At 31.3% G+C, this 14,818-nt stretch overlaps 2 protein-coding genes across 2 annotated transcripts; both read left to right on the top strand.

Moving 5' to 3' along the window:
• LOC109363039 (serine/threonine-protein phosphatase PP1-like) lies at positions 696–2,024 on the top strand. Its single transcript, XM_019609206.1, has 2 exons — positions 696–1,066; positions 1,162–2,024. The coding sequence occupies exons 1-2, from the start codon at positions 898–900 to the stop codon at positions 1,887–1,889; spliced, it is 897 nt and encodes a 298-aa protein (XP_019464751.1). The 5' UTR covers positions 696–897; the 3' UTR covers positions 1,890–2,024.
• On the top strand, positions 5,963–10,649 carry LOC109363038 (uncharacterized protein DDB_G0281497-like). The gene is made up of 5 exons (XM_019609205.1): positions 5,963–6,290; positions 6,377–6,562; positions 6,649–6,771; positions 6,930–7,100; positions 10,128–10,649. Exons 1-5 carry the CDS (start codon positions 5,994–5,996, stop codon positions 10,476–10,478), a joined length of 1,128 nt encoding a protein of 375 aa, XP_019464750.1. The 5' UTR covers positions 5,963–5,993; the 3' UTR covers positions 10,479–10,649.

The raw sequence follows: 14,818 nt of genomic DNA, 5'->3' as shown, positions 1-14,818 counted from the left end.
TCTGATGCCATTCACATTCAGAATGTTGTTATTATGTAATCTTCAATCGCACTTTCTTAATTATGAGCTATAAAATTGATTAATATTAACAGTATTTTCTATCAAATACGTTGTTAAACATAACTTATTTAAGTTAACTTTAATGTTATTGATGTTCAACAGCGTAGTGTCAAGAATGCATTGTTGAAGTGACCCACATTGGCAGCATTCAGTATACGTTGTTGATGTTCTTCTGCCTCGTTTTTAATAAAGTCGTTTAAAATTATGTCATTGAATGATCGTTGTTAATTATAATATATGGTGTAGTGATATGATAAATTTCAAACCTCTCGTGCAACTTATGTGCACATGGCAAACATTTATTTGTTGAAGGTATATGTTCAAAAGAGTTATTGCAACAGGTAAAACATATTTCAGCTAACAAAAAAAATAGTGTCTTAAATACTTCATATCATAATATAATAAATATAGTATTTATTGAATGAGTAAAACTTAACCTTTTAAACAATATCCATGAATATACAAATATTAAAATCACTCCTATTTGATAGCATTGTTTTTCATAGCTCGATCATAAGGAATAATACATGTAGATAGAAGCTTAAAACAAACACAAGATATGCTACTTTCTTTCACCTAATTAACTCGCTATTGAGAAGGAAATAGGTTTTATATTGTAACTAAGTCTTGGTTCCTAATTTTAGCTGGGTCCTCTTCTTCCTTCCATTCATAGGTAATTATTAGCTCCTTTACCATTGAAATAAATGAATTAGATAAAACGAAATTATCTCCAAATATATCCAAACATTTGCTATTATTTTGGAACATTTTATTTTTTATTACATATCACTCTCTCTCTCTTCTCCTTCCCAGCATTGGTAAAAGAAAGATAAGGGAATGGAAGGATTGGATAGCATGATAGATAAGCTTTCAGAAGCAAGGAAGAACAAAGGCAAAAGGATTCAACTTGTAGAGTCTGAAATTCGCAATCTTTGCATCACCGCAAAACAAATCTTCCTCACCCAGCCTAACCTACTCGAATTGGAAGCTCCCATTAACATTTGTGGTATATATTATATAGGAATTTATTTATTTTTCTTGCTATATATTTGCATGTGGAATAGAAAATATAAAGAAATATATAATCATAATTCGTTTCAGGTGATATACACGGGCAATATCCAGACTTGTTGCGAGTTTTCGAGTATGGTGGTCTTCCTCCAGATTCGAATTACTTATTCCTTGGTGACTATGTCGATAGAGGAAAACAAAGTATAGAAACAATATGTCTCCTCCTTGCTTACAAGATCAAATACCCAACAAACTTCTTTCTTCTAAGAGGCAATCATGAATGTGCATCAATCAATAGAATTTATGGGTTCTATGATGAGTGTAAGAGAAGATTCAACGTCCGATTATGGAAAATATTTACAGATTGTTTCAATTGTTTACCTGTAGCAGCAGTGATTGATGAAAAGATACTATGCATGCATGGAGGGCTTTCTCCGGATATGGAGAGCTTGAATCAGATTAAAGCGATTGAAAGGCCAGTGGATGTGCCAGATCAGGGTCTCTTATGTGACCTACTTTGGTCTGATCCTGACACAGAAGTTAGAGGTTGGGGTGAGAATGATAGAGGTGTTTCATACACTTTTGGACCTGATAAAGTTGCTGAGTTCTTGAACAAACACGACCTTGATCTCATTTGCAGGGCTCACCAGGTTGTTGAAGATGGATATCAATTCTTTGCAGATAGGCAATTAGTTACAATATTTTCAGCGCCAAACTATTGTGGAGAGTTTAATAATGCAGGCGCGTTAATGTGTGTCGATGAAACTTTACTCTGTTCATTTCAGATTCTCAAACCCTTAAGAGCAAAAAATACATAGTTGGAAAGGTTAGTTTTTGCATGTAGCACACAAGATTGGAGTTACAGTTTCGTCAGCTCCAAGATCTCTTTTAAGTGTTTGTAATTAATTTTTATATTTAAAAGAAAATCATTTCCCTCTTAGGAATTAATAAAATGAACAAATGTTTATTTGGTGTCTATAACAAAAATAAAACTATTTGAACTATTTTTCTAAAATAAAATTAGTCTTTTTTTTCCTTTTGCCAATCCACTACTATTCTTTGTGGGAGGCACCAAGTAAGAAATATTCACCTTTTACTTGGGCCAACATTCTCAATAAATGTTTCCTTCTGACTTGGATAAATAAATTATATCATAAATTAGGGATGTTCCAATTTAGACCTTGTTCAAAAAGAAACCGAAAACAATCTAAAAAAACTACAACCACAAAATAAATTGAATTTGTTTGGATGGTATTGGACTCTTTTTAAAACACCGATCGGTTTAGTTTTTAGTTCCAATTTCAAGAACTAGACGGATTCCAACCGATCTAATACTTATTAGTTATTACATATAAATATAAAATAAAGACGATTTTAGTTTTGATTCTAATTCGTATTGCAATTGATAATCTAAATGTATATTTTTGCATACTTTTTAATTGTTAAAATGTTATTATTTATTAATTAACATTTTCTTGTGAATTTGACACTTTTACTAAAGTTGTTATTTTAAATTGACATTGTTTTGCTTGAACTTAATACTATGAAAATGTACTAGACTTGTTATTTTTTATTAAAAATTGACTAAATCAGACTGAAACTACATATATACGTCAACTCAGATATGTCATTATTGGAATAATTGTTGGACACTCAAATGGTAGATATGCAAGTATGATAACTTATATGATGTTGTATATCTTCATGGATCTAGGAACTTTTGTTTGCATTCTATCATTTGGCCTACTACTATACAAGAACTAATAACATTTGAGATTATCCATGATTATACATGAAAAAACTATTTTTGGCTATCTCTTTATCTCTATGTCTCTTATCCATTTTTGGATTGGATATTTAATGTAAATCAATCAAATTGAACAATACCTCATGTTATTCTTATATTCGAATTGGTTTATTTGAACAACTCAAATAATTAATTTAATTTTAAAAATACTACAAAAGATTATATATATAAATATAATATTGTTTTTATATATAATAACAATAAACATAAAAATTAGTTTATATGTATATATATGAAGTCAACTCATGAACCTAATGAATTGAATTGTATTCATCTTAAGTTCGACTCGTTTATTTAACAAGCTCAAGTTTGGCTCATTTTGTTCATGAACCAAGTTTATTAAACTATATAATGAGTTAGGTTTCGAACGAAAATCGAATTGGTTTGGTTCATTTTTAGCCCTAATTTCACCATTTGTTTATGAATGTTGTTCAGCGTTTACATCCTGCCTACATTTTAATGACAATTGAACCGTGAGTCTATGTCCTGCCCCGTTTTAATGTTCGGTATGATCCCATTGTAAATGATGTGACAATTTGGTGTGATTTGGTGTGATACGAATATACTTGTTTTGTATCTCCACAAAAAATTATTAGTGTTAGAAATATAGTATTGCTTAAATATGTTACGGTTATTAGTTTTGTTAGTTAAATTAAAGTGATCTAATTCACCTAAAATTTATGATTATGAACATAATTTATCAATCCTTCAAATATCTCGGGATAATCTTAAAGATTCTCTTTGACCATATTTGTCATCTCATCGAAACGATCACCCCCATGTGTATTTGTGTTGCTATAATTTTCTCATATGAGTGCCACCATCTTATGTCTCTCATGTATTCTCTCACCATACCTTATCCAACATATGTAACTCTGATTAATTGCATAACACACTAAATCAAAATTTAACTTGGTTGAACTAATTCGCCTAGTATAAGAGCATTTTATAAAAGGACATAAAATTCGTGTTGGTTAACAACTGCTCTAACTTCACCTAGAGGGAGTGAATAGGTGGCTTGATAAAAATTAAAATCAATTCAGATACAAAAAATAATAACAGAAATTATTGGTTTTAATCAATTAAATGACTGCTTAATCAATTAACAGAAAGCTTGAGTTAATCGATTACTTGAAGGCTTAATCAATTAACCTTGCTGATTTTCTTGAAAATCTTTTGTTCTTGATACATCAAGAAAGCAATGATTAATTTGATCTAATATGTGAGATTTATCATTAGGTTCACCCAACTTAGACTCTATCATTCAAAGTATCTGAGGACCTAAAGAAATAAAAAAGTTTACTCTAGCTTTGTTGATCCACCCGAAGGTTGAACTTAAAACTTTATGTTGTCGTAGTTGATTTGTTCATACTTTATCTTTATCAATCTTTACGCTTTGTCTTAATCAAAATCAAGTCATTACATACTTGCATTCACAATTCTATTAGGGTTTTTGGAATGCTCAATCACAAACCTAATAAATTATTTACTTCATCATCATATTCCTTTGTCAATCGATTGACATTCATCCATTTTTATCAATACTTTCCTAGCCAAAGGTATATTGACTAACAAAAAAAACCTTATCTTGGTCCATAAGAACGAGATCAATATTATCTAGCTTTTAGCAGGCTAAGAATGTAGGAGACTACCCAAAAAAAACATATTGACAAAAAATATAGCTGAGTTTTCCACATTTATTTACCAAGTCCTCCAAAGTATAGATTTAATCGATCACAAATTTAAACATGCTTATTCCTTGTAGAATTACATGTATTGACTTATTGACTAAAACATTGTGATCTATAAGGTTCAAATGGTCTAAAAATATTGAGTCAAACATACATGTTGAATAACCATGAACAAACTCTACTAAGTGCGCATAGTGTCTGTTATCAAGGACCAATGTTTTCAAAGTGTATGTTCGATTCAGTGTTATCAAGGACCAATGTTTTCCTTATAATCTGAATCAAAGGAATTATTTATCGATGTTTATTACAAAACTAGGTTGTAAGAAGAATGTGAACCAACTAGGTATAGTGGGAAGAGTCTACAAATAATGAAAAGAGTCTTTGGGAATACCTTATTATAAAATTGTCTGATGTCATGGGAATGAGGGAGGCTTGGTAAGGTTTTATGTTTAAATGTTCAATAAAGTCATATAAAAAATAATTTAATATTTAGAATATTTACACAAAAATATTTAGTAGTTTAAATAATAAAATATTTATATTATTGGAACTTTTGATTATATTTATATCTAGTTAATATAATAATACAATTTATTAATAATATATAATAGAATAATATTTTCAAATGTGTCTATCATATATCTACAAGGAAATCAATTATATTGAGTGAAGCACTCACTCTTGAATATGTGAAAGTTAACAACACATGTTTTACTGATAGATGTTGAATCAGTGAGTCATAAAATCAATTGTGCATTGTGAAGCATGCCATTTTGAATATAAGAAAATTAACAATGTTTAGAGCTATTAAATTTATAAGTCACAAAATTAACAATGCTTATTTAAGCAAATACTATCACAGATTCAATAATATATTTTTGTACCTTTGAACTTCTTTATCATTTAAGAACATTTCATACACAAGCAATGTTAAAAAAACAATTCTGGTTTAGTAAAACAAGATCACTACTTATCTTATGATGATCCTCTATTGACTTCAATTTCATTTCTCTAATACTAAGAATAATATTATTTGTAAAATAATATGGAGACTTTCACGTGTTATGAGATCACATATATTTTACAATATATAAATTGCTATGTGGGAGGTCTAAATTTAATAAATAATGATTAGTACACAGATTTAATAGTGGTTATTATTATGAGAAGTAAAAATTAAAAAAGAAAATAAAAAAAGTGATAAAAGGATGAATAGTTATTTACCATGAATTGCTACGAATCCTACGTTCAAGGTGACCCACTTGTCCCTTATATTTTGGTTTGGTTATTTTATGAGTTAGTTAGAAATTGAAAATTGTATCTTATTGAATTATCATAGCCTTGTTCATTGTTTTTGTCATCGGCGATTGTGGCGATTGTGGCGATTGTGGCTGTTGTGGCGGTGGCTGAAAAGCTTAGTTACAATGGCGTATAGGAGAAGGCAAGGGATGTTAAGAACTTCCACATTCAAGGAAGAGATTCATAATAATAATAATAATAATAATAATTTGGATGAAAATGGAACCATTAATAATAACGATCTTCTTAATTCTCATAATCATTCAACTTTGTCTTCTTCCTTTTCCTTTACTCCAACTTCATCTTCATCTTCTTCTTCTTCTTCATCCCTTGCTGCTCAAGCTATCAAAGCCTCTGCTTCTCGTCATGATCCTTCTCTTTCTTTCTCTTTCTCTACACCCTCTGACCATCAAAGATCCAAGGTTAGTTCTTATTTATCCCTATCTCCATTTTCATTTTCATTTTCATTATTAATTAACACACAAAGTTTGCATTGCATTGCATGCAGAGTTTTGATACATACGGGGAAGTTTTAGGGAAAGGTGACCCCAAGAATGGTTTTTGGGGTGTCCTTGCACAGAAAGCCAAAGAAATTTTAGAGGACGAAATTTCATCACCACCACAAAATGATATTGTGCTTGATAAACTCAAATCATATTCTTTTAAAACATTTACTCCTAATGTTCTTCCTCTGGTAATAACCATTATTATTATTATTATTGTAATGAAATTATGATATGTATTGTTTGAATTGTTGAATGTTGGTACATGATTGTTCAGGATGGTAGAACAAGTGTAGAGAATAAGAATGAAATGGAGGTAAAAGAGGATCAAGGATGGCAACAACAACAACAAGCAAAGTCTCAAACTATCCATGAAACACAACTAAAGGCTTCTCGAGACGTAAGGTGGCAACTATGTAATATGTGTGTTGTGTTGTGTATATATCACTGCCTCACTCAAATGATTGTTAATTTGAAATATTTAGTTTATCATTGTGTTTGATAATTAACATATGATGAGTTTGATGCAAATTTGATTTGTGTGTGAATGATATATAGGTGGCAATGGCAACAGCAGCGAAAGCAAAGTTACTACTTCGTGAGCTAAAAACGGTAAAAGCAGATTTGGCATTTGCAAAAGCAAGGTCTGCTCAACTTGAAGAAGAAAATAAGTTACTCCGTGACCGTGAGGGTCGCGAGAAGGGACAAAACCGTGCAGACGATGATCTGGTATCAAATTCATCACTTTCATCTCTTTACATTTTCTTCATCCCATCACCCATTTTTTCCTAGATCATGCACTCGATTATTTGTAGTAGATAACACTTTGGTTGTCACAATTTAGTAAAATTCTACCTTACTCAATGTCTAACCCTTTTATGATCCCCATAAACCATAAGGCTTCTTCTCAAGTTCACCAATTATTGTGTACTCTACTTCAGTTGTAGACATGACAATAACAGATTGAACTAATAATCTTTACATAATTACCTCGCTTGAAAGAGTGAAGACAAACACTATTGTGGAGTCTGAATTCATATTACCAACAACTGAAGGCTTTCTTTGTTGCCTTTCAAACATGATGTTAAGCCTTAAATTCCCCTTCAATTATATGAAAGCACATTGATTACTTCCCAATGTTGCTTCTTTGATTTTGACATGTACTTGAAAATTTGGATTATAGCCTATGTCAAATCCATTATAATATAAACCATAAAATACATTAAGCTACCAACTGTATGATATAGGGACATTTTCACATGTAATCCCTTTAGGCATATGCCTTTTGTCACTGACTCGAGGAAACATGTAATGATTTTCTAATAGAGTATTAGTAACATTACCATTGCTCATATCAAATTTGTCTAAAATCTTCTCAACAAAGCTTTGTTAGCAAAGTCATAACTTTGTAGGTCACTTGTTTGTATGAGTTTCCATTCCAAGAATCTTGTTAAAGCTCATAAACCATTCATGTCAAACTCATTGCCTACCATAATTTTTAGATCTTTAAAATCACTTAATTGATTAGCACTAATCATGATATCATCAACTTAAAGTAGTAGAAAAATAAATGATATATCATCAAGCAGACTTCTTTAACCATTATTTTAGAGACTTCGTTAATCCATAAAGAGACCTTTTCAATGTGCCAATCATGTGACTTTGTCAAACTTCACTGAACTCACTTGATGTTTTCATGTAAATTTTCTCCCTAAGTCACAATAGAGTGAAGTAGTCTTCACATTGATCTGTTCTAAATGCATGTCCCGACTACTTATCAATCTAGCATTGCCCTGATATAAGTGTACCTAATGGTCGAGAAGAATATCTCATTGTATTCATTCCCAAACTCTTGTGAATACCCTTTAACAACAAGAAGAGTCTTGAACTTTCCCTTTTCTTTGTCTAATATTGCTAGTTTCCGCTTGTACACCATATTGCACCAATAACACAATTATCTAGTGGTAATGAGACACGCTCCCAAGTCTTATTCTTTAGCAAGGTCTTCATCTCCTCCATCATGTTAATCATCAATATATATTTATTCTAGATATTCCCCCCCCCCCAAAAGGAAGATATAAATTGATTCAGTCTACATTAGTTGACACCTTTTAACGTACATCGCTTGGATAGCTTGGTCATGCCACATACACTGAAGATACCTCAAGTCATGTGCCATATTTTGGTGGCATCATGATCAGAGACTACAAAAATTTCTTCAACAACTCCACCTACAAAAGTAGTCACAAACAACTTCTAAGTGTTCTCTGTAATCATTTTGCCCTTCATCACGATCAAAGCACCTTTGTATACTAGTAGATTATCAATATCCTCATTACCTCTATAGTTGGATCATTTGCCTTAAAAGTCCCCAACTAACTTAGATTCCTTTTCAGGTCGGGAATGTATCTAACCTTACATAATATCTTCGCATCACCATCATTCATCACAATTATGATTTCTCAATGCCTAAAATGCATATGAATTATTCATTCACATATAAACAAACTAAAATTACTTGGATTGCATGTGGCGAGCCATTCATTGTTCAGCATCGTGTGGTGGGAGAAACCAATGTCAAGTATTTACTCATATGCACTTTAATTTTTACATAAAAACAGAATGTCAATTTATTGTTGTAATCAGAATCGTTTGCCCAAACAATACTTGTAGAAGCAGATGGTCCATCTTTCCCCACCTAAGGCACCCTTCGTTGGGAAAATCATTGACAAATTGATTGAACATGTTTGCATGATCTTACAAATCACAACCCTCTTACATCTTTAGATCATAAAGTCTTTGTTTCAGATATATATTGTTCATCATAGACTTGAACATAAATTGATTCTCTAACGTCTACAATAACTCTGTAGGAGATGTCAAATCTATGACATTATACATGATTTCATCTGATAGATAGAGTCGTATGGTTCCCTCAACATTCATCTTTGACTCTTCCCAATTCAGTTGATCCATGTCGATTGGTTTTGTCTCATGCAATGGCATTGGTATCCCTTATTGAGCCACCGTACTCTAAACATTCCTTTGCCACAATTCAAAGTTGCCAATTACATTCAACATATCCATCTCAAATTTAGCAATTAGTTTAAGAGCTATATAATACCAATTATTGGGATCAAGCAATCTAAATAAGTAAGGAGAAAATGGAAGAGAACAACAAACAAAGAGTAGTTAACGAGATTCGGTCAATGACACTTATTTCACTAGAAACATTTAATGGCTACAAATATGTATTAGGAATAAAGATTTTATTACGTTACGTTACATTATTGGGGTTTATATAAACATATATCTAGCCTTCTACCCCAACCATTTTATTCCAGCCTAAACCCACAACTTCTAATGTTATATTCAAGAGAATGTGTTGATCCACGAACATGGGCCCATGTATCACTGCCTATGACTAGATATTTGCCTATGTGGTATATATCTCAAGAAGAGTTTGATTGTAGAAAATATTTTTTGTCATCTCTTGTTTTAAGGTGATTTGTATGCCTCTAGAAGAAATATTCTTATTCTTATTAGATATTCTTATTCTTGTTAGATAATTATCGGTCAAAATTATACTTTTTCTTATTAGAAACAAAACTTAAAACTAGCTTTACAAACATGGACCACATACTCGTTTTGAAACATACATTATTTATTGCAAGAATGAAACTAAAAACGATCACGTGTACAACAAAAGTAGTAGAACTAAGTTAATTTTTTTCTTATGTATGATATCTTGTTTAGATCCGACTTCAACTAGAGACACTTCTTGGTGAGAAAGCTCGATTGGCGAATGAGAATGAGACATATTCACGAGAGAATCGTTTTCTAAGGGAAATAGTGGAATACCATCAACTTACAATGCAAGATGTTGTGTATCTTGATGAGGGAACCGAAGAAGTCACTGAACTTTATCCTATTCATGATGCTCGAATAATGTCCATGTCTACTACACGTTCATCATCTCCATTAGGAAATGGAAAATACATATTTCCTATTCCACAAGAAGTAGATGAAAATGAAGATTATAATTATAAGAATACAAGATCAGAAGATGAGGCTCCTCCAATATGTGATGATAACCATGCTAAATAATATACTTGTATTTGATAGCTTATTAGCCTTATTTAAATGAGAGGCACAATGCATGTATGCATTGTAACATTTATTGAGTTTATTTTATCCTTATTTCCGTAAAAAAAAAACTAATTTGTTAATTCATTTTGTATGTATGTAACATGCCTCATCAGGTTTGATTTGGTTTCATTCTCTTCTAAATGTATTGGATGACTTTGTAACTAGAACAATAAATATAAATGGAAACAATTGGCTCTTCAAAAACAAAATCTTGAAGAGGAAGCTTGAATTCATTCATTCTTTATCTTATAACGTAATTAATTTACAGTGTCTTTACGTAAAAATTCAATCATTGGTTAAAATGAAGTATAAAAACATAAGTGTTTTCGTTCGAATTTTCAAAAATGTGTTTAAACTCATTCTCAAATCCTCTCATTTTGTCAAACTCAAATAATGCATTCTCATTCCTACTAGTAAGTAAGTCTTAGATAGAGTCTTATCTTAAGACTTGAGTATTACATGCAATGTCGCTTTAAATTTTGACTCGCTCATTTTCATGACTCATGCTTAAGACTCTATAATGAATTTTTTCATAAATGTTTTCCACTTCCTTTGTGGCATATTACATATATTCCCAATATCTTACCAATGTGTGTCAAGGTCATAATGGTCTTAAATTGAGTTTTAGTGATCAAAGATTTAAAATCCTAAGAGTCGTAGGGATGAAGATAACCTTATAAAAGTAACTCGTGTATATATTTAAGAAAGTGTGTTTTTAGTTTTAATAACTTCCAACTACTTTTCGGCTTGACCCGGTCAAGTTTGAGCCGAAAACTAATCATATAGATCAAATTTTCCCTTGAGGCCTTGTATTTTTGAAGTTTGGATTTGGAGAGAAAGCAAATTTATGGCTTTAGAAAGTCTCCCAGTGTTTGGAAGTTGGATAAAAGAGAGGAGAAGGTTTTGAAGTATTTCTAGAACCCTCTAAAATATTTTATGTGTCTATTTTCATAGTTCCTCCAAGTTTGAGTTTTTTCTAGAGACAAAGTTTCAAAATACCTAAATGTTTTTATGAAGTTATATAATTATGTTTTAGTAGATTTTCAATTGTTAACTACATTTTTAAAGAAAAAATAAAAAAATATTATTGCATCATTATTACTTTACTCATCTCCTATCTACACTTCATACTCCAAAACAAGGGAGTGGATTATTTTCTTTGTTGGTTAACAAGGGCTCTAACTTTACCTAGAGGAGGTCAATAGGTTGTTTAAGTAACAATTAAAAACAAATTTGGATACAAAAGATAATCACGGAAAAGTATTCGTTTTAATCGATTAAATGATAATTTAATCAATTAACATAAAGCTTGAGTTAATCAATTAATAGAAGGTTTAATCGATTAACATTGCTGATTTTCTTGAAAATATTTTGTTCTTTATACAACAAGGAACATTGAATAATCTGATTTAATATGCACTTAATTAGTCAAATGAAAGTGATTAATCATACAAATTCATTTGTGCAAATTCTTATTTCCCTCCCTCAAGTTGCTACTTCTACTATTCCTACTACTACACAAGCAAAGGCCCTTGATGCAATTCTCCAAGACTATGCTTACAGGGTTTGTCTCAAACCCATTACAGGTGTCATTTACAATGCCACTAACCTCCCTTCCAATTTGACCGCTGTTAAGGTTGCTGCATTGAGATTAAGGGACTAATGTTAAAACCAATTAGTGAAGTACTAATATATTTAATGAAGAACGATTGTAGTTGATTCTTTTCTTAACTGAGATGCTAAGAGAATATAAAACTATTGAACAAATTATATTTTTGAAATGTAAAAGCAGCTTATTTATTATCAAAGTTATTAAAAATCAAGTCAATCATATTTATTAAAATCATAAATCCGTGTGCTTTAAACGGAGGAAAGATATACCAAAACATCGTTGATTTATTAGTGTAAGGTTCCATTAGATCCTAGGATGACCAAAATGTTAAAGGTTGATTCTTGTAAGCGACACTTGTTGGAAGGGGTAGCCACGTATCCCGAAAGAAATTAGTTCCTTACCCAAACGGGTGAAAAAATATCCTTGGTATTAATACTATTATCTTATCTTCACACAAAAAAATTGTGTAACCAAGGATATCACCTCATGATATGGGATAGAAACTAATTCATTTTAGGCGTGCGTGACTACCCTCTCAATAATTGTTACTTCATGAATCGAATATTTAGCATTTTAGTGTATCTATTGATCTATTACGGGTTAACATCACTAAATCAACACGTTATTGTTCACCATAAAAATATTATTATTATTGCATACTTCATATAAAGAGTGTGAATGAGATATATCAAAATGGGCTACCTGATTTGGTTTGGGCTATCCTACATCAGGATCGGCTAAAAAACTTGTTATATTTTATATCTCTCAAATTGCAGCCCAAACTCGCCCTTAGTAGGTGTGAGTTATGGCGAGCCGACCAGAATAGTCTGAGACAAAGACCTTGCTAGCAAACTGAGAGCATTATTCTGAAAGCATGAAATAGATGTTGACAGAGACACCATGGACAGTGAAGAACTGTACAACAGTGGATGGTGAGTGATGAGACTATCTAGAGAGCAACAAAGTTGCAAAGGCGGTTGTGTTTTATTCTTTTAAATGAGAATTTTTGGATATCTATAAGTTTAACCTGAACTCTAAGAAAGGGGAAAGTCAAATGGTGACATATCGACAAGAAAAACAAATTGTGCCTTTCAAGATGTGAGACTATCCACATTATAACATCCTTATATCCACATGTTATATGATGTTGGTCTGAACCTAGCCAGATAAGCTCATCCCCGACTTTAATGTGGTTGGACTAAGTCGAGATAAAAAGTATGATTTAAATAATATATTTCTACTTTGATATTCAAACCCTATAGTTTTCGGAATTTGATGGGTGAGCTCAGGTGGCCTAACCCATTTTGATAGGTCTTAGGAATATTTAACTAGTTTATATAGAGATCATATACTGTGATTGCTATGGACACTTTGGAATGTAAATAGACAAAAACAGAAACAAAATAAAATAACTATAAAATAACTTTTAAGAATTGAGAAAGTAAAAGAAGAACTAGTAATTGTAATCTTGCATTGAATTGAAGAAAGTGGAAGGAGAGTTAGTGTTTTACATCAATATGCTAATAATTAAAGGTGCAACCATAGTTATAAAAACCGTACCGTACTGGCCGGTTCAACTGGAAAACTGGTGAACCGGGCTCCTAACCAGTACTGTACAAGTGTTGAACCGGCCAAGTATCAAAATCGGTCAAAAACCGGTCAAAATCGGTGAACCGGCCAGTATTTTACTAAACCGACCGGTTTATACACATATTTTTTTTTTAAAAAACTTCAAAACTTAAAAACCCATTAGAAGATGACCCATCTTTCTAATCCCTCTTTAACACTTCAAGACACATGCTTCCAATGGATACTTAGATTACACATTTTGGTTCCTAACATTCGTGTGTAATCTCATTGACATTTGTATAATCTTGGAGTACTGTCTGAAATAGGATTTGGTAGAAAAGTATAATATTCATATAAGACAACTTTGACTCGTTGATGTTAAATGTTAAAACTCCAAATTTATTTGTTTTATAAAGTGAGTTGTAAACTTATGTCATTTATTTATATTTTGCAATTGTTAAGTGATATTTTTAGATTGATATATGTTTTTTAATTTAGACTTTGAATTTGTTAAAGACTTAAAGTTGTTTATTTATATGAATTTTGAGTAAATTATAAACATGGATCATAAATTTGAGTATCTACCTATTTAAAAAAAATTTGTTATAGGTTTATATATATATAAATATAAGGAGGAATGTCCAATTTAACCAGCATGCGGTTTAATTATTGAACCACTGTACCACTATACCAGTACCTTGGCCAGTTTGATAACCGGTACGGTTTTAACAACACTGGGTGCAACCTTTATTACAAATGTAGAACTTGTATTATAGGAGAAGAGAACTCAGTGTTTTCCATCATGTGTAAGGTTGGCATTCAAATTCGGTGGACTAAAACTATCATTGATAGTTATTACAACTCAAAATTGGAAAAATTAAACTAAGCTTGAGAAGAATATCAGAAAACTGCCAACTTGATATTTGTCAAATTTGCTAACTAAGCCTTTAGTCTTCATCAAAAGCTTCATGAAGGAGTGACGTATGATTTACTTACATACAGACCCTTAAGGTATTGGTGGTACTAGGATCCATCAAAATTTACATTTTTTCACAATGAAAAAGATCTACAGAATCCTTCTAATATTTTTCAGAATATATACCTTCAAAAAAATGGG

The sequence above is a fragment of the Lupinus angustifolius genome, chromosome LG12 (assembly GCF_001865875.1).
Source record: "Lupinus angustifolius cultivar Tanjil chromosome LG12, LupAngTanjil_v1.0, whole genome shotgun sequence".
NCBI lineage: Eukaryota > Viridiplantae > Streptophyta > Magnoliopsida > Fabales > Fabaceae > Lupinus > Lupinus angustifolius.
Note: the sequence above shows the minus strand (reverse complement) of the source record. Positions and strands in the feature narration are given on the sequence as shown.